The sequence below is a fragment of the Artemia sp. Qi Xiang Cuo genome, chromosome 8 (assembly GCF_049724085.1).
Source record: "Artemia sp. Qi Xiang Cuo chromosome 8, ASM4972408v1, whole genome shotgun sequence".
Taxonomy (NCBI): Eukaryota; Metazoa; Arthropoda; class Branchiopoda; order Anostraca; family Artemiidae; genus Artemia; species Artemia sp. Qi Xiang Cuo.
In genome coordinates this window covers 52331414-52352255 of record NC_142801.1, presented here as the reverse complement: position 1 = coordinate 52352255, position 20842 = coordinate 52331414, and the positions used below count along the sequence as shown (strand labels likewise).

At 35.5% G+C, this 20842-nt stretch overlaps 2 protein-coding genes and 1 pseudogene across 2 annotated transcripts in view; 1 reads left to right on the top strand and 2 right to left on the bottom strand.

Annotated features, from left to right (window-relative positions):
* The window catches only part of LOC148949545 (uncharacterized), a 77206-nt gene extending 59992 nt beyond the window's left edge, over positions 1–17214 (top strand). Inside the window, exon 2 of the mRNA XM_089093579.1 lies at positions 16078–17214. Within this exon, the coding sequence (XP_088949705.1) occupies positions 16081–17049 (969 nt within the window). The 5' untranslated portion in view covers positions 16078–16080 and the 3' untranslated portion in view covers positions 17050–17214. The remainder of the gene's footprint in view (positions 1–16077) is intronic.
* Positions 5306–11782, bottom strand: LOC148949546 (uncharacterized; annotated as a pseudogene).
* A 1688-nt stretch (positions 17215–18902) lies between the features above and the next one.
* The window catches only part of LOC148949544 (3-hydroxyanthranilate 3,4-dioxygenase-like), an 88348-nt gene continuing 86408 nt past the window's right edge, over positions 18903–20842 (bottom strand). Inside the window, exon 6 of the mRNA XM_089093580.1 lies at positions 18903–20791. Within this exon, the coding sequence (XP_088949706.1) occupies positions 20645–20791 (147 nt within the window). The 3' untranslated portion in view covers positions 18903–20644. The remainder of the gene's footprint in view (positions 20792–20842) is intronic.

The following is a 20842-nucleotide window of genomic DNA, read 5'->3' as shown; positions in this document are numbered from 1 at the left end:
AGGAAGGACATTACGCAAAGAATTTGTTCTGAAATGCCTTTTGAAAAGTATTGCTTGGTGTTAGAGCATTCAAAAAGCTGTAAAGTAAAGTTGTGGGCGAAATGGACGGGTACTTCAACTTGTAAAATGGGTTTAGGATAGACATTATGAAAAGAACTTGTTCTGAAATGCCTTTTGAAAAGTATTGCTTGGTATTGGAGCATTCAAAAAGCTGTAAAGTAAAGTTGTGTGTGAAAAGGATGGGTACTTCAACTTGTAAAATGGGTTTAGGAAGGACATTAAGAAAAGAACTTGTTCTGAAATGCCCTTTAAAAAGTATTGCTCGGTGTTGGAGCATTCAAAAAAGCTGTAAAGTAAAGTTGTGGGTGAAAAGGATGGGTACTTCAATTTGTAAAATGGGTTTAGGACGGTCACTAAGAAAAGAACTTGTTCTGTAATGCCTTTTTAAAATTATTGCTTGGTGTTTGGGCATTCAAAAAGCTGTAAAGTAAAGTTGTGGGTGTAAAGGATGGGAACTTCAATTTGTAAAATGGGTTTAGGCCGGTCACTATAAAAAGAACTTGTTCTGAAATGTCATTTGAAAAGTATTGCTTGGTGTTTGGGCATTCAAAAAGCTGTAAAGTAAAGTTGTGGGTGAAAAGGATGGGAACTTCAACTTGTAAAATGGGTTTAGGAATGACATTAAGAAAAGAAATGGTTCTGAAATGCCCTTTGAAAAGTATTGCTTGGTGTTGGAGCATTCAAAAAGGCAGTAAAGTAAAATTGTGTGTGAAAAGGATGGGTACTTCAACTTGTAAAATGGGTTTAGGAATGACATTATGAAAGGACCTTGTTCTGAAATGCCTTTTGAAAAGTATTGCTTGGTGTTAGAGCATTCAAAAAGCTGTAAAGTAAAGTTCTGGGTGAAAATGATGGGTACTTCAACTTGTAAAATGGGTTTAGGCATGACACTATGAAAAGAACTTGTTCTGAAATGCCTTTTGAAAAGTATTGCTTGGTGTTGGAGCATTCAAAAAGCTGTAAAGTAAAGTTGGGGTGAAAAGGATGGGTACTTCAACTTGTAAAATGGGTTTAGGAATGACATTAAGAAAAGAAATTGTTCTGAAATGCCATTTGAAAAGTATTGCTTGATGTTGGGCATTCAAAAAGCTGTAAAGTATAGTTGTGGGTGAGAAGGATGGGTACTTCAACTTGTAAAATGGGTTTAGGATGGACATTAAGAAAAGAAATTGTTCTGAAATGCCTTTTGGAAAGTATTGCTTGGTGTTGGGCATTCAAAAAGCTGTAAAGTAAAGTTGTGTGTGAAAAGGATGGGTACTTCAACTTGTAAAATGGGTTTAGGCAGGACAATATGAAAAGAACTTGTTCTGAAATGCCTTTTGAAAAGTATTGCTTGGTGTTGGAGCATTCAAAAAGCTGTAAAGTATAGTTGGGGTGTAAAGGATGGGTACTTCAACTTGTAAAATGGGTTTAGGAATGACATTATGAAAAGAACTTGTTCTGAAATGCCCTTTGAACAGTATTGCTTGGTGTTGGAGCATTCAAAAAGCTGTAAACTAAAGTTGGGGGTGAAAAGGATGGGTACTTCAACTTGTAAAATGGATTTAAGATGGACATTATTAAAATAAAGTGTTCTGAAATGCCTTTTAAAAAGTATTGCTTGGTTTTGGGAATTCAAAAAGCTTTAAATTAATGTGGTGGGTGAAAAGGATGGGAACTTCAACTTGTAAAATGGGTTTAGGATGGACATTATGAAAAGAACTTGTTCTGAAATGCCCTTTGAAAAGTATTGCTCGGTGTTGGAGCATTCAAAAAAGCTGTAAAGTAAAGTTGTGGGTGAAAAGGATGGGTACTTCAATTTGTAAAATGGGTTTAGGACGGTCACTAAGAAAAGAACTTGTTCTGAAATGCCTTTTGAAAAGTTTTGCTCGGTGTTGGAGCATTCAAAAAGCTGTAAAGTAAAGTTGTGGGTGAAAAGGATGGGAACTTCAATTTGTAAAATGGGTTTAGGCCGGTCACTATAAAAAGAACTTGTTCTGAAATGCCATTTTAAATGTATTGCTTTGTTGTGGAGAATTCAAAAAGCTGTAAATTATAGTTGTTAGTGAAAAGGATGGTCACTTTAATTTGTAAAATTGTTCTAAGAAGGACATTAATAAGATAAATGGTTCTGAAAAACATTTTTATATTTATTGCCTGTTTTTGATCATTCAAAAAGCTGTATAGTATAGTTTTGTGTGAAAAAGGGTAGGAACTTCCACGTTCAAAATGAACGTAGGATGGACATTAAGAAAAGAACTTGTTGTGAAATGCCTTTTGAGAAGTATTGCTTGGTGTTAGAGCATTCAAAAAGCTGTAAAGTAAAGTTGTGGGTGAAAATGATGGGTACTTCAACTTGTAAAATGGGTTTAGGAAGGACATTAAGAAAAGAAATTGTCCTGAAATGCCTTTGAAAAGTATTGCTTGATGCTGGGGATGTGCAAAAAGTCGTAAAGTAAAGTTATGGGGAAAAGGACGGCTACTTCAACTTATAAAATGGGTTTAGGAAGGACATTAAGAAAATAACTCGTTCTGAAATGTCTTTTGAAAAGTATTGCTTGATCTTGGGGTGTGCAAAAAGTCGTAAAGTAAAGTCGTGGTGAAAAAGATAAGTACTTTAACTTGTAAAATTGGTTTATGAAGGACATTAATAAAAAAACTTGTTCTGAGAAAATATGATAAAGCCTTTTGAAATGTGGGGACCCTTCTGTGTCTCAAATGTACAAAAAAGTATTAACAAAAATGGGGAGGGGGCTCTTTGGGGACTCGGGAGGGCCTTTGTTATTCTGGGGGGCTCTTTGGGGGCCGGGTGGTCCTTTGGGAGCCCGGGGGACCTTTGAGGACCGGGGGCTTCGTCGGGGTTGGAGTAGGGGGATCGGAGCCCTTTGGGGTTGGGGTAGAGGACCTCACGACACTGTTCAAATGGAACTTGGGTATTATAACGACCACAGAGTTTCACCCTCAAATCCTCTTCTAAAACATCTTCTAAAATCATCTTTTAAAATGTCTCTAACTGTTTCGCCGAAATAATTCCCTAAAATGTCTAAAACGCTTTCGCCTAAATAACCCCTAAACGTAATTTCAGCGTGTTCCCTTTGTTTTGGCATCCCTGCGCTGTCACATTTGAAATTACTTGGAAATCCTTTCCAGCGTTAATATCTTCATCTCTAAGATCAAAACATTCGCCTGGAGTCAATTCTCCTGACATCTGTCAGACGTTAATTAACGTGGCCCGGAAACAATTAACCTCGACATCATCTGTCAGACGTTAATTAACTTCGCCCGGAAACAATTATCCTTGACATCATCTGTCAGACGTTTATTAACTTCGCCCGGAGACATTTCTCGGAAACATGTTCTCCCTGGGGATTCCATGCCCATATTTGGTGTGGGATTGGGACTGACATCACAGGTGTTCTCCCTAGGGACTGTATGCCCATATATGGACTCCCCGTGGGACTATAAGACCCCTTTCTACTAACAGAAGCAGGATATGACACCATCGATTTGAGACAAGGCGGACCAAGATAAGATTTGTAATCTGGTTGTGACTGTGAAGACCATACTGAAGAAGTAGTGGTTTTCCCAATATTGGCAAAAAATGATGTAAATGCTTCTTGAACAGATGGAATACACTCAACAACCACTTCACCAACTACAAGACTTGGAGGGAGAGAAGGAGCCGGAGAAGAACGTTTGAGGATGTAATGGATCACTTGCCAAGTCTTTCGAATATCTTTCCCACAATCCGAGAATTTTTTGGAATAATAAAGGATTTTAGCCTTCCGGCATAAAGAATTGATAACATATCTGTAGAGTTTGAATTGCTGAAGTCGTGTAGTATTCAAAGATGGCTTTGCTGACTTAAAAGCTTTGCAAAGATTATTTTTTCTTCTCCAACTACTTAGAAGACTAAGGGTTATCCATGGGTTAAGAAGAATAGTTCTTTTTTACCTAGAAGTACAAGGGATCTGGACACATATATCAAAAATTGGCTCCTTTATAGACTCACAAAAGGACTCAAACTTTAAGCAAAAATCATTATCCCCACCAAAAATGTCTTCTCAGCTAAATGGGATCTAAGGTGGATCAATTCATTCAAACCAAACCTTAAAGAAGCTGAAGCAGATGCTAGTGTTCCTATTCAATGTTTTTTCAAGGATAAAACTGGAAAATACAGGAAAATGGTTTGAAATATAACTCACTACAACAGAATTCCGAACCAAATTAACAGACTAAAAAATATTATATATTAAAGACGCTGACGTATCAGTTACACGTGTCGGAATACAGGTTGTTGGTAGAACCCCAGCAGCGAGTATATCTGATAAAAAATCTACCTTAGTAGAGGAAGTCTTGCCAATTAAATTTCAGTTAAAGTCTCCTATTATTATAATCTCAAATGGACATCTGTCCATTAAAGACAAGACCTCATCAAGGACCTGGAGAAAAGAAGGGACGGATCCACTGGGAGATCTATAAACGTTACCAATTATCAAAACCTTACTTTTTAAATTAATTTCAAGAAACTGGGATTCAAAAACCCCTTCCTCATTCCTTGACAGATCACTTCCAACAGTATAGGAAGAAATATCAGAAATATAAATTACTAGTCCACCCTTTGCCATCCCTCTGTGATTTAGTCGCTCCATACTGTAGCCGGGTATATTTAAAAGCATTTCATTGCTAGAATGAAGAAAGGTCTCACATAATCCCATAACATTGGGTCGCCCATCAAAAACTATCTGCCTCAACTGATCAATCCATGACCATAGAGCCTGAGTAAAAAGTTAAAGGACGGAAAAATTATTATCTTGTCTAGTAGCCGACTTTCAATAAGATAATTACTAGTAATGCATTGGGAAAAATTAACGGAATTTCTTTTAAACTGACCAATAGAATTATTGATAATACTAAAAACATCTAAGGGGTTTCTTTGTAATTGAAGTAAACGCCCATCAAGGGAGTAAAAATTCCCAGAGCCTGAGTTAGAAAAATTCATATAACTTAATGAGACTATGTATCAAACCTGCACCGCAACACAAACAGAATAAAATAAATAAAAAAAAAACTAAGAGGCTATAAATCAAAACAAAAAATAAATAAAATACTGCAATACTGCAAGATACTAAACAAACCTAAAAAAAACCCAACCCCCCAAAACCCCACCCACACAAAAACACACACACACACAAAAAAACAGCTTATTTTTAAAAAACAAAAAGAAAAAAAACGAAAACAAACAAACAAATCATAACTTCTAATACTAAACACAATCAGCAATAGACCTTATTTTCTTTATTGCTGACCCTACATTAGGCTTTATCAATATCTGACCCTGATCTGACCACGCATTACGCGGACCGTAAATGTCTTTAGCCGCATTCAAAATGTCCCGGCGACGCTTTGTTAGAGACTCCGATATTAAAAATACCAGTAGATGCAAGTCTAGCTTTTGCTTTAAACACTTTTCGGGCTACATCTTTACTAGAAAATTTAACAATGATCGAAGCAGCTCTAGTAGAACTTTCGTCAGTCTGTGGGGCCTGATTATTCAGGCGGCGACGGTACACATTGATCAAATCAGAAGGCGAGAGTTCAGTCAGAGACATTTTGCTTCAGAATTTGAAGTATTGCCGTGCGACTTTCAACATTGGGTAACCGTTTGGCCCCATGAAATACAAGGCTGTCGAGTAGAGACTCCTGATTAAAATCGTCCTAGTTTGTCTCAATTCAAATGATTCTATCATTAAGGCTCTTAATTTGAGCTCTCAGACCCTTTAAAGCCTGTTCAATTTTCACTAACTTTGAATTAAACTCGAGAGTGGTTGCATCATTAACCTGGCTAATTATTAGTTCAGCAGGCTCTTTCATTGACCTTGCATCATTAAACATTTCAGTCACTTTCTGTGTAATATTTTCAACCAAATCACTTTTTGTCTTCTCTTGCTGGGCTTCAGTAGCAACTAATTGCTCATAAATTGGGGCAACCCTGGGAGAAACTAAGGTGGACCCTACATTGCCTCTAGCTTTCAGGGCTAAAAATGTCTTCGAAAGAGTCTGATAAATTTCAGGAGTATTTGCAAGCTCGGCAAATGCTTTTTTAACAGCAAGTGTGGATGAATCAGTCGTTTTAGGGTGGTACTTTTGAAGATTCGCATCAATGAACCTGAATTCATCATGACTTCCGTAACAAAAAACGAGGTATGTAAGCTACTCTTTTGAGTCGTTTCTAATCTGAATAAATTTTACTGGCCAAAGAGGACAGCACTTGAATTTAACCAGCGCAAAACCAAACTGCTTGAAAAGCTACATAATTAGTGAAAATCTTGTGGGAATAAGCCGTTAAATAAGACAAAAAAGACGTGTCATTGAGTGAGGGCCGAGCCTTACTAATGTATCCGAGTGGATTTCAAATCCAACCTGTGTGAAGTCGGCCCACCTGCCTTTACTGCACGGCACTGAACAGTGCACGTTAACGCACAGGCCCTAAAACTGCCAATTTTACACTAAAATAGTCCTTCGAAATAAGATAATCTAATCAAATACAGTCAATAATAATCCAAAAAATCTAAGATATCAGCTATCTATACAATAAACAGCTTATCCAAATGATTTATCGTGATGCACTCAATCGCAATTGCGCAATATAACAAAGCATAAAAGTTAATCCGATTGGCTTCAAAAACTAGTTCTTTACAGTTCAGAGACTGAATTGATACTGGGGTGGGTCGGGGGGGGGAAGGAATTAGTTAAAATGTTTCTCTATGTAGCTAAAATATTAGATTCCTATATCTACCAGCACAGAGGTGGAAAAGGCAACGCAGGCGATCATCAGCCCCACCAGGAAATTTCTTAGGGGTGGCAAATACTGCTAGGAACTTAGTTTTCAGCAATTTTAAATGGTAATATTTTCCTTTTTCTATTTATATGAAATACTTCAATGTATTTCAACAAATGTATGCAATGTATTTATCGATAAGAAAATCTTATTTTAGAGGCTGTGATGGCTTCAGTTATGCAGAAGATCAAAAGTCTCACAGAATTTCAATCCTTACAAACAATAGTACTCCTTTTCATTCAACCGAAATTCCTTAGTAGTAATATTAATAACGACTTTTTACCAAAATTACTATTCATCGTCAATTTTTAAGTATATTCAAATTTTATCCAAATTTGAAAACACGTATTTAAACATAGGACGGTATTAATCAACGTGCAACTATTTATTTACACATTTTAGAAGCGGTTAACCAGGGATTTAAAGGACCGGTACGGTACCTCAAATGATATTTTTGTTAAGCCTGGGTATGATTTGGAAAACAATCAGAACTAAAAAATAAAAAAAAAGCTTTTCAACAGAAAGTAAGAAACAGATTTGAAGCCTATTTAAACAGACTATTCTTTATATGAAGGGGTATGTCTCCTCCTTAGCTCTTTACTGTAAAGTTTGGCTTTTGTCCAAATTTTTAAAGAAAATTTGCAATTAAAAAAAGAATATTTTTCAAAGCACTAAAAACTTTTGTTTAATGAGCAAGGTGTTGAGAGGGGGGCAGCCCCCCCTTATATACAGAGTAATTTCAATTTGTTTTAAGTTTTAAACTTGTTTGTTACTTTAGTTAAAAACCTTGTTCTATATGTTTAATTACATTTCATGAAACTGTAAAGTTTTATGAATGCAATTACGTAATACTCTTGGTAACGCAGAAAAAAACGATAAACATTTTAATGATCTCTCTTTGGATTTTGTTGGGTAATCAAACAGTTCGTGGTAACGAACTGTAAGTAAGAAGAAATCCGACTCAATAGTAGATCCCATAGATATATCAAAAGAATTGTCTTATTATGCTGATTTCAAATATATAAGTTTCATTAAGTTTAGTTTTACTTATCAAAAGCTACGAGCCTGAGAAAATTTGTTGGATTTTCAAAAAAGGGGGAAAGACCCCCTAGAAGTCATAGAATTTTAATTCCGAGGGTTTTACTTGCTGGCTGAGTGCCAAAAAAATAATAAAAGCACTTTTGACTACAATAAACTCAGCTAGCCGGTAAATTCCGAGTGTTTTAGTTACCGATTGCGTATAATTTTTTTTTTTTTAAATAAAAACACTTTTGAGTACAACAAACTCAGCTAATTGATAAATTCAAATCACACCATCAGATTTAACGTATCATAGAACCCTACTGTAGAGATTTCAAGCTCATATCTGCAAAAATATGGAATTTTATATCTGGTGATCGTATCGACCCAGTGGGCCTAGAACGTCGGAAGACGTTCGTCGAACGTCGGAAGCATAGATGAAAGGCCCAATAACTATGTCTTTGGACATAAAATGAACCCCTACAGCCTCTGGGGAAAGGTTTTTAAGTTATAAAATTTGCACATTGTTTACGTATAGTATTTGTTATTGGGAAGTATGCATACACGTTTTGAGTGGGGAGGGGGGACGAATTTTCTGATGGAAGGATTTTGCATGGGGAGAATTTTCCTTGGAGACGGAAGTTTCCAAGGGGTGAACTTTTCAGAGGAAATTTTACACTGAATGAATTTGCCAGAATTCCTATATGAAATTTCTTTATACGTATGTCTTGATTTCTCTTTAACCATATTATTTTCCGCGTGGGAATGTTACGGTCCAGGGTAGATTTTCACCAGGATTGAGTTGTCCAGCGGATGTTTCTTTAAGAGAGGGGGGTTTTTCCGTAGAGGTGGAGCCAGATATCCTGGCGTTATCTAAAAAACGATCCGAAATTAAATAAAAAAGCAAGTTTTTTCAATTGAAAGTAAGGAGCAAAATTAAAAATTAAAACTAACAGAAATTATTGCGTATATGAGGAGGGCTGCTCCTCCCTCCTCGACACCTCGCTCTCTACGCTAAAGTTTAAATTTTGTCCACATTCTTTAAAAACGACTCTTGAAACACAAGGGTCGTTTAATTAGAACGATAAGTAACTTTTTTTAAAGTGCTGAACACTATGGTGTGAAGAGCGAGGTGTTGAGGAGGGGGCAACCCTCTCATATGCGTAATTTTTCCTGTTCGTTTAAATTTTAATGTTGCTCCTTAATTACAGTTGAAAAACTTGTTTTTTTATTTAATGAAGCTTAGAGACAAACATTTTTCTAAAAACAATGAAAAAAAATGTGTCAATTAAAGTAAAACTATAAAAAAAATGAAAGAAGTAAGTAATTACAAAAAATACACAAGCTAATAGCCTACTTACAAAAACTAAGATATAAACTCCCAGCTTTCAGTTCAGTTGACGAATGCCGAAGCGTTGAACGGATGTATATTAACAATATCGACAGTTTTGAGTTTGGTTATTAAACACCAAAATATTTATTGCCTTTAGACTACTCAGTGTCTATAAAAAGTAACGCATTATCAAAGTAATTTATTCAAAGTAAAATATTAAAAATAAGATTAAGAAAATCAAATAAAAATTTTTAATTGAATATTTTTAATTTAATTTTGAATGCCAAAAACCAATATATTTGACACCTTTATTCTTCATAACTGTAAAGAATTTAAACTTGTTCAAAGTGACAACTAGATAAATAAAGTCACTCCTGGAAAAAAAAATGATATGAAAAGACGTATACGTTCAGGGGGGAAATACAGAAATTCCCAGCATTCCGTTCAGAGGAAATCAGCTCATGGGTGCTCTTGTAATTCAAGCAAAAATTGATGACATATTTTTACTGAAATTGCAGCTTATTAATTTGTTTTCTGTCATTATACGAACTTTCTTGTAAAAATTACTAATAAATAGATCCATATTTAGGATCATTATAAAAAGCCGATTATTTTATTTAATGTTTTCAATAGTTAGGTTCTTATACTTTCGTCATTGACAAGGATCGTTATTTACTTACCATTCATTACTATGAAGAATTTGATTTTTTGGTTGCTCCAACCAAATCATTAAGAAAAAATTTTTGTGGAAAACTAGAAAGGGGTCACTCAGTCACAAATTAGAACTTATATTTTCTTTATTAAGGGTCAAAATCTATTAGCAGGCAGCCAATAATGGGGCAACGCACATTTTTTCCATGGTTTTTCCCCATTCTGTCTCTTTCCTTTGGTTTCCTTATAATTACTTTATAGTCCCAAATTTCCAGGGGTGCATGGCCCCCCTGCCGACGCTCATGGTTGGCAACCCTGTTCTGAATACCATTCAACTAGTCATTTGAACAAGAATGTTCTTTTAACTTACTTTTGCACTCTTTCGATCGAAGGCTCGATTGGTGGCTAAGACTGATCATACTATTTCACCTACAATGGACAGACTGAAATAATGAAAGAATGAGACAGTTAAACGCAGGGTTGCCACCACGTTCAGCTCCTAAGTGCTACAATTACCCAGATTTGCATGCTAGACAGAAATTTTCGGTACTATAGTCAAATAATTGACTGTAATAGTGCTAAAATAGTGCTTTCGTGCTATTCTAGCACTATTTTAGCGACCCTGAGAACGGGCTACAGTGCTACAAACAATAAAATAGTGCTATAATAACACTTTCGTGCTACAGGTGGCGACCCTGGTTACACGGGGAATTCGTACGGGACAGTTTTTTTCTATGTATAAATTTTGTCTCGTTTCATTGTTAATATAATAGCTTTGTTTGGGATTCTATTCACTTTTGCTCGTTTTTATGCATATTTAAAACCCATTAATTGTTTCACTTTAAATTTAAGAGACTGTCAGAAAAAAATAAACAAAGTGAAGGATTTTGACATTAGAATGTCATTATGGTTTACTTACAACACCAATCTGGACTTCCTTTTCATTGAGAGTGAGGTTGCAGCATATCAAAAGAACGGAAGTGAGCCGTCAGTTTGACGACTTTTAATTTACTGACTACCATTGAGAGGTTGCAGCATATCGAAAGAACGGAAGTGAGCCGTCAGTTTGACAACTTTTAGTTTACTGACTACCATTGAGAGGTTGCAGCATATCGAAAGAACGGAAATGAGCCGTCAGTTTGACGATTTTTAATTTACTGACTACCATTGAGAGGTTGCAGCATATCGAAAGAACGGAAGTGAGCCGTCAGTTTGACAACTTTTAGTTTACTGACTACAATTGAGAGGTTGCAGCATATCGAAAGAACGGAAATGAGCCGTCAGTTTGACAAATTTTAGTTTACTGACTACCATTGAGAGGTTGCAGCATATCGAAAGAACGGAAATGAGCCGTCAGTTTGACGACTTTTAGTTTACTGACTACCATTGAGAGGTTGCAGCATATCGAAAGAACGGAAGTGAGCCGTCAGTTTGACAACTTTTAGTTTACTGACTACCATTGAGAGGTTGCAGCATATCGAAAGAACGGAAATGAGCCGTCAGTTTGACGATTTTTAATTTACTGACTACCATTGAGAGGTTGCAGCATATCGAAAGAACGGAAATGAGCCGTCAGTTTGACAATTTTTACTTTACTGACTACCATTGAGAGGTTGCAGCATATCGAAAGAACGGAAATGAGCCTTCAGTTTGACAACTTTTAGTTTACTGACTACCATTGAGAGGTTGCAGCATATCGAAAGAACGGAAGTGAGCCGTCAGTTTGACAACTTTTAGTTTACTGACTACCATTGAGAGGTTGCAGCATATCGAAAGAACGGAAGTGAGCCGTCAGTTTGACGACTTTTAATTTACTGACTAACATTGAGAGGTTGCAGCATATCGAAAGAACGGAAACGAGCCTTCAGTTTGACAACTTTTAGTTTACTGACTACCATTGAGAGGTTGCAGCATATCGAAAGAACGGAAGTGAGCCGTCAGTTTGACAGCTTTTACTTTACTGACTACCCAAAAAACTTACTAAGCAAAAGAGTCCTTGGGTGCCTTCCATTAATTATAATTAATGATTAATAGCTTTATTTTATTATAATTAGCTTTATTTGCAAATAATTTTAATATGATCGATAATGCTATTTGTTACAATTACAATTTTCGGCCTAAAATTACAGATAACAACAAACTTAGCCCATAAAATGCTTGTAACACATAATAGGAGCTAATATTGTACTCTGGTCTAGAACTTATAGCAATGAAAATTATAATTTTGTGTTATACGTTTTATCGAAACGAAAATAATAAAAAATAATTAATTTTTATTATAGAGGTCTTAAGTTGAAACTTTTGGGGATACTACCATTACTGCTCTTACAATTTAAATGAATAAAAAGAGTGTAAGTGTATCCAGGTTGTCCAAGAGCATAGATAGAATATTTTTGGAATGATATTAAGTTTTATTTTTTAGGTCAACTTCAGAAGCTATAAAATTAAATTAAAAAATAGTTTTTGTGTCAGGATTAAAAATTATTGAAAAAGTTTCCCCAACATACAAGTATCAGCGCCTACTATGGATTCTTATAGAAATTAAATAAAAAAAAAACAAGTTTTTTTTTAACTGAAAGTAAGGAACGACGTTAAAACATAAAAAGAAAAGAAATTATTCCATACATGAAGGGGGCTGTCCCCTCCTCAACTCGTTGCTCTTTATGCTAAAGTTTTTCATTGTTTAAAAAAAATAGAGTTGTGAGACAGTCAAACTTTAGCGTAAAGAGCGAGGCGTTGAGGAGGGGATAGCCCCTTTCATATACGGAATAATTTCTGTTCGTTTTAAGTTTCAACGTCGTTCTACTTTCAGTTAAAAAAACTTGTTTTTTTATTTAATTTTTTAACGTTTTTGAATTAATGTAGGTTTTGATTTTGGATAACCGTACATGAATAATTAAAACAAAATTTGAATATTAATTTTACTTTTTTTTTGGTTAAATGGCTTTCTCAAAACTTGTTTAATTTTATTTACGAACGTTTTTATTAGTAATAAATATACGTAACTTACGAAATAACTTACGTAACGAACTTCTATATTCATATATTTTTTAATACGTATATTAGAGGGTTCGCCCCCTATTCAATACCTTACTCTTTAAGCTAAAGTTCGAATTTTGTTCTAATTCTTTAAAAATGACCCCTGTATCACAAATGCCGTTAATTAGAATAAATAGCTCTTATGAAAGTACTAAAAAATCTTTGGCTTAAAGAGCGATGTACTGACTAGGGGGTTAACCTAATCATATACGTAATGTTTTCTGTCGTTTTAAGTATTGATGTTGCTCCTTACTTTCAGTTGAAAAACTTGTTTTTTATATATATAATTTCTGATCTTTTTTAAATAATATTGGGAAATCCGGTGCCCCCTTCATAGCAATGTCCCTTCCCCCATGAAAACTTCCTCCATGGAAAGATCCTCCCACATAACCCCGACCCCCCCCCTACTACCAGAAAAAATCTCCCCTGAAAACGTCTTTATACTTCCCAATAACCGATACTATATGTTAACATTGGGTAGAGTTCATAACTTTCAGCCCTCCCCCCGGGGACTTTGGGGGATTAAGTCATCCTAAAAGACATATTTATCATATTCTCGACCATGTTGAACAAAATGGCTATCTCAAAATTTTGATCGAGTGACTTTGGGAAAAAATGAGCGTGGGAGGGGGCCTAGTTGCCCTCCATTTTTTCATCACTTAAAAAGGCCACTAGAACTTTTAATTTCCGTTCGAATGAGCCCTCTCTCGATATTCTAGGACCACTGGGTCGATACGATCACTCATGGAAAAAAAACAACAAATAAACAGGCATCCGTGATCTTTCTTCTGGCAAGAAATTCAAAATTCCACATTTTTGCAGATAGGAGCTTGAAACCTCTGCAGCAGGGTTCTCTGATACGCTGAATATGATGGTGTGATTTTCATTAAGTTTCTATAGCTTTTAGGGGGTCTCCCCTTTTTTCGAAAATCAGCCAAATTTTCTCAGGCGCTTAACTTTTGATGGGTGGCACTAAACTTGATGAAACTTGTATATTTGAAATCAGAATTAAAATCTGATTCTTTTTCTGTATCTATTGGTATCAAAATTCCGTTTTCTAGAGTTTCGGTTACCATTGAGCCGGGTCGCTCCTTACTTACAGTTCGTTACCACGAACTGTTTGAAAACTGAAAAGATATAAAATATCATTTTTGTCAATGGAAAAGACTATGTCAATAAAAAACGAACAAAAATTAATTAAAAAAATTTTTCTACAAAACAAGTTTTTCAAAGAAAAGTAAAGAGCTCAAAACGAACCGAAATTAAAATAAATAGCCGGGTCAAACTCAAAACGGGCAAAAATTAATATGAATAGGGTTGATAGCCTTTATGCCTTCTCAAGACCAGAACAAAATTTGCGCTTTACTGAAATTAAAATACATCCTAAATATTTTTGCTTCTTTTATTTTAATAAATAAAAAAGATCAAAACTTTAAGGAATAAATATCAGTATATGTAAATTACACTTACAATCCACGGTCATTTTTTTTTTTTTTTTTTAAGTAATGAGAAAATTAAGTTGTGGTTTTAGAAGGCATGGGGGTTTATCAGCCCCACTCATGTTAATTTTTGCTCGTTTTGAGTTTGACTCGGCTATTTATTGCAATTTCTGTTTGTTTTGAGCTCTCTACTTTTCTTTGAAAAACTTGTCTCGTGGAAAAAGTTTTTTAAATTAAAATTTATAATAAATTCATAGTTTCATATTGGGTAAAATAAACTCATATTAATTTCTTAGAACAAGTATAATTGAAGAATTAGAACTATGTTTTTTCTTTCATTTCAAAAGAAAAAGAATTACATGGAAGATGTAATGATTATTCATATTTAGTTTCAAATTTTAGTAGCCAGATATTATGTAGGAAATAATTCGCGGATATATTCGTGTGAGTAGCCGACGCAAGACCGTATCCCGTATTTTTTTTAGGGCAGGGGTATTTCTTTTTGGGGGAGGGTCTCCAAAAAACTTCAAAATTCGCATCAAAAATGTGCTTTTATGCTTTTTATTACGTTTTCACGAGTCGGACAAACATTTATTTGGAGGGAGGGCCCAAACCCCCTAAATCCTCCCCTGAACACGGCCCTGACCCAGGGATTGTATTTCTTATTTGTTGTCTGTTGAACATGTATGTATTAATGATGGTACTAAATTGGCAAGTATTTTTCTTTTCCCACTTTACGGGCCCTTTGAGATTTTTGGACAACAGTTTTTGGTTGGTGTTTTAATACGAGCTTGCACTTTGAAAAACTCGTAAATCCAGGTTGCTTCAAGGAAGAAATCTCAGACGCGCTCGTAGTGCCAGTGGATTAGTCTGTGCCAAATTCCATGAGTTCGGTGACACGAAGTACATTTAAGTGTGATAGAGATGTGTATATTTGAACTGAATAGAAGCTGAGATTCATGAAACTCGAGTTGAAAGGTTTGGGCTGAACGTGGTTGAGTTGTATGGTCGCTGTTTTTGTTTTCACTTGGAAATATATCTTACCTGACACACGTAAAGAGTATGAAAAGGCACACCCTTATTAGGGAACATCTATTAGGGAACACCTTATGAGTGCATCTATTAGGGAACTCTTTATTTAGAAAACACATAAAGCGTTGAAAAACGTGACACAAAAATCTATCTGGGTATCACTATATTGTCTATTATTTTTAATTTTAACTTAAGAATGAATTTAAAACTTTATGCATAAGGCTTTTTAAAATACTTTCACAAATTTCTTCTTGCCTAATAAGACGGTTTTAAAGTGCACAAGGGCATCGTGGACACTTTGTATTTCGTTAGTTTGCACCACAGTCTGTATATGTATATTTACATATATATATATATATATATATATATATATATATATATATATATATATATATATATATATATATATATATATATATATATATATATATATATATATATATATATATATATATATATATATATATATATATATAGGCTAAGGCATCTTTTGTGTGCTGGAAGTTCATCAATAATCACCAGACAATTTTTAAACATTTACGTAAAGTTCCTATTATCATTTTGGTTTTGCTTGTGTGTGGCTTTTAAGATGTATAAGATGAATAAAGCTAGATGAATATAACTATATTAATCACATGAAAAGTAACGTCAAAGCGGTCAATCTAATTCTTCTTTCCTTTCAGATTATGAGCTCTAAATGTGAATCTCGTCCAACGGTAAGCGTATCGGCACCTAGTGTAAATCAACGGGTCTTGCGGTCACCAAGCCGTGAATCTATTGCAACAGAATTTTCCCTTTTGAATCTCTCTGCCGTTGGAACCGATGGCAAAACATCAAGTCTCCGTGTCCGAGACATCCCACACAGAGGGCCAAGTCCTAATGCAGGAAGGCATCGATTTCTTCGAGTTTCCGGAGAAATATCTCAAGCTATCCCTGAGCTTTGGTTTGAAGAAGAAAATGATTTAATTAAAAGTTGTGGGGCCTTAAGCTCAGCTTTAGGACTTCAAAAAAGTTTCAGCACTAGTGATGTGACCCAGCTTGCTGCTATGGAAATTTCAGCAGCAGCAAATGCATTAAGACCTTCCGTGTCAGACTTTGTTATCAATAGCTGTCGGTATGACCTTCCGCCTGGAAGACTTGATGCTGCGTCTAGATCGTGTTCTACTTGGGTCGCTGTTGGTGATATGGGAACAGCTACGTCTCAGTTACCCTCACCACAAGGGCGTCCACCAGGTTTAGTGTCAACACATGAGCACGATTTATTACCTATGTTCACAACCGCAGATTTAGTACGCTCCGTTAACAAAACAGTAAGACAAAATTATATTCGCAGAAGGCTGTTTACTACTTACAGAGCTTTAGAAAGGATGGCCCAGAGCCAATTTGATTTAGACAGATTAGAAAGCATAGCAGCTAATGCAATCCGCCTCGCAAGTGCACCAAGTAGACTTTTAAAAACTTTTAAACCTGAATCGCCTTTAGTTACCAGGAAAGGTGTGAAAGATCCAAAACTGGCGCTGACGGTAAAGGATGTGGAGCGAGATCGTGGTAAACCTCTGTCTCGATATGACAGAAATATAATGATATTTAATTGGTTACATACTCTTGATGAACCAGATTTAAGTGGTGAGCTGTGTGAAATCAAACAGCCTTAATGGATTTTGGTTGCTGTTTTCGTGAGAAAATAGTTGGCTCATAACTTTTGCTCTCAAGGTTTTTATTTAGTAAATCGCTGTGGTAGACTTCTAGTCTCGTTAAGTTGAAGCATTTTATTTTGATGAAAGAAAATATTATTATAAACATTATAGAAGTTTATGGGAGGCTTTGTTACACTTATTTTTCTAAACCGTTTCTAGTGCTGCCTTTATGGGTTACTTTTATTCTATTATATAGAAGAATTTTATTCTTCTTTTATGCAAATATGTCTTACGCATTTGATAATCTTAGTCTAAATGAAGTCATTATGATGTTGCCAACAGTTATTTTAGTTCGGAAAGTTTTTTGTTATACAATCAAAACCAAAAAAGGACAAGTAAATGAAATAGTAGTTTGAAGACACAGCGACAATTTTGAAAAAAAATCAAGTGCCATATCTAGTCCAAAGCAAACAATACTAAATCTGAATTTAATTAAATTAAGTTAAATTTTAAATCTAATTGACAAAACTTCTTACAGTTAGTAATAAATTCCAGGCATTATGGGACAATTCGACCTTGGGTACTGTGTTAAACGCCATCCAGTAAATTTTGTGAACGAGTGTGCCTCTAAGCATGCCTTGTGGCGCTTTAAACATACATCCCCTCCTCTTCAAATTTTCAAACACCTCATTGGAGGTTCCATATCAATATGAGGGAAATTCAGGCCTTTTGGGGGGAACCTCTAATTTTGCCAGTTGATGAAAATAGCTATTTTTCGCATTTTGTATTACAAAAATGTAATTTTTGATTTAAAGGATTTAATATATCCTTATTTCCCTTGTTACGGAGTCCAATTAAATAAATAATGTTTTAAATGCTGTTATTTATAGTAACGGAAGGCAATGGATAAACTTGACGATAAGGATTAACGCCATAAACCAAGCCGCCTTAGGCCAACACAGCTAAGCACACTCCTCCTCCATCCCAATCTATTTAAACCCTCCCTTTTTATACCCTCCCAAGAAGTTTCTATTTTCTTTAAATCTTTCCTTACGGAATCCTCCCATTCTCATTCGGGGACAATCTGCTTTTCGTTTCATTTCGTCATCCTTCATCCGCAGATCGTGTTCTAGCCATCTCATCCATTCTCTCAGTATAGCCCTAGAAAGCGGGACTGAGCCACATTTTTGTACAGCTTACTATTTGAGATACGGTCAGTCGTTCAGGTACACAAAACAATCCGTAGGTAATTTATTTGGAAAACATCTAATAAATCTGCCTTCGTTTTTTGGAGCGTCCACGCTTCAGTACCATACTAGACCACTATCATCACTATAGCATCCAATCTTCTAATCTATGGTTCGCAGAGTTATCTTCATTTTCGTTCAAACTTTTTTCAACTTTGACTCTTCTACTTTTAATATTTTCACTGCTCCCAGATATATAGAGCATAATATATTTTCTCGGAATATAAAATCTTCAGCCATATGAAATCCTTATTACAGCTTGTATTGTTCTTTCCAAATCACACTGCCTTTTCTATGACGAAACAAATAAGACAATTGATGATGAATATAACTCTGCTGATGATGATGACCGACTGTGTCATCGAAATATCTAGAGCCTTTGCATATATTTTTGTTTCACTGTCTAATAAAAGGACCTGTCCCTATTTCAAACTCTTATTTGTTTCGTTTTATTACAGATAAATAAAAAAAATCATAAAATCCTACAGGGGGACATAAGTTCATTTTCTCTTTCGTAGGTGGCATTGGGAGTAGCCAGGTTTTATTTCAAGAGGGATTCAAAACAATTTCTGGGGAGGGTCTAACATAAAAAGGGTCTGGCTACACCACGGGAAGGTTACCTCTTGGCCACGTCACTGAGGAATCGAAGCTAGATTTGCTCTATGGTTCAAATGTGGAAAAATAACTTCTTTTGATATTATTTTGTATGGGGTGTTCGCATTTAAACCACATTGTATGAACCCTTTCGAAATTGTCATATTTAAATTTAATATAAAGATGTAGAATAAAAAGCTCGATTTTTATTGTTTTCAAAACTTTTTTAAACAGAAAATGAAGTCTAAGGGTATTATTAGTCGCTCTACCATTGAAAAAATATGCAAAAAACTAAAGTGCAAGCCCATGTTTTACCTGCATGTCGATTGTTCTGAAAATTTGTATCTTAATTGTGATTTTTCATTAATCCTTTATTTGCGTTTAAATATTTATCGCATATCATGCTATTATTTGCTATCTAAACTTAAAAATTCAACATTATTTCTTTTGATTCTCCTTATTACCTAGCTATGGCTAGCCTAAACTTGACAAAACCAAGTATCTCCCATGAAATTGCCTAAAATCGGCTTAAGTGACGGGATATCAATAAAACAGTAGATGCAAAAACACTATCTAGAGGAGCGTTCTTTTGACATAGCAATACCTCTGTTACTACTCGAGCTGCTGTCTCTTGATACCAAGAAACCAGGCACGTACACAATTATTCATTTTGATGGCGCATAATTAAACATTATTACGGGACTATTTAAGAACAGAGCACTTGAAGGATCGCTTCATTTGACTTTGCAGTTCGCTTTGGAACAGTCTTCCCGAGCACGTTTTCCCTAAAAGTTTTTCTGTCGACTACTTCAAAAGAAGATTTAATAGTCATTTGAAACGTCAATAAGGAGCGATGTAAAAGACTGGTGGCATATCAGATACTTAGTAGTACTTGGCGCGTCAAATTTAGAAATAAAAAAGAAGATTTACAGCATTTGAGAGAAATAAAAAAAAAGAGTCTTTTAACTCCATGAGAGAGTGTGCTATGGATTAGGAGCTCCATTTGGCACCCAGTTAGAGAGAGGGGGAGGCTCACATAGGTGAAAAAAAGCGGAAATTAAATTTTAGGAGAGATATCCCTCTAGCCTCCAATATGAGCAAAGGCTCTAACCTCTCCCAACTGGGGGATGTCAACCTTCTTGTTCTAATTGTCCATCTCTAGCTGGTTGCCTGCGTAAATAGTTTATAGGCCTGTTTTGACTGAGGTCAGAAGCCAAATGGGCTAACTTCCGAAGGACTGGCAACTCTGTTAAGCATTTCAGCTACCTTTAAGGTAGCGTGATCTATTTTTTCTGTGAAGTATATTTTCATTTCTCTTGTAAGCATTTGGTGAACAGAAAAGTGAGTTTTTTATAGTTATATATGTGTATCTTTTCACCGGAAATACCTAGAGAGCATCTGCTGTAGATTAACAGCGGATACATCCACCTCTAAAGTTAATATCCACTAGCAAGGAGAAGTTTGACGCATTGTCTATCAGCCTTTACTGTTTTTGGGAGTTGACTAGAGGTGACGTGCTTTGGACAGTTGGCCCCCAATTCAGAGACTCAGGTCTTATTGCCCCTTCCTGTGTGCGTGGTTGCCAAGAAGTCGGAAGAGCGGAAAGCCGTGTATATATCTAGGTATATTGACGTATGCTCCCTGCTAAACGTACCTTTGCATTACAGAATAAAAATAAACTTGAGCTTCAAAACCCTACACCAAAATTTTGAAAAAAAATAGAACAAAAAATGAATGCAGGCAAATAGCTATATATTCTTTTAAGTTCCGCCTCAGTAATGGGCCATGACTACTTGTATCACTCTGGCGCCATCTCCTCTTGTGATCTTATATCGTCGGCCTTTACGAATGTAATCAGTATCGTTGATCCCAAGAGTGCGCGTCGCTTCTCCTGCAACGTCTAAGATCGTTGTTCCACGCTAAAAATAATATGAATAGGACAGTAGATTCATCACAGCATGATAACCAAA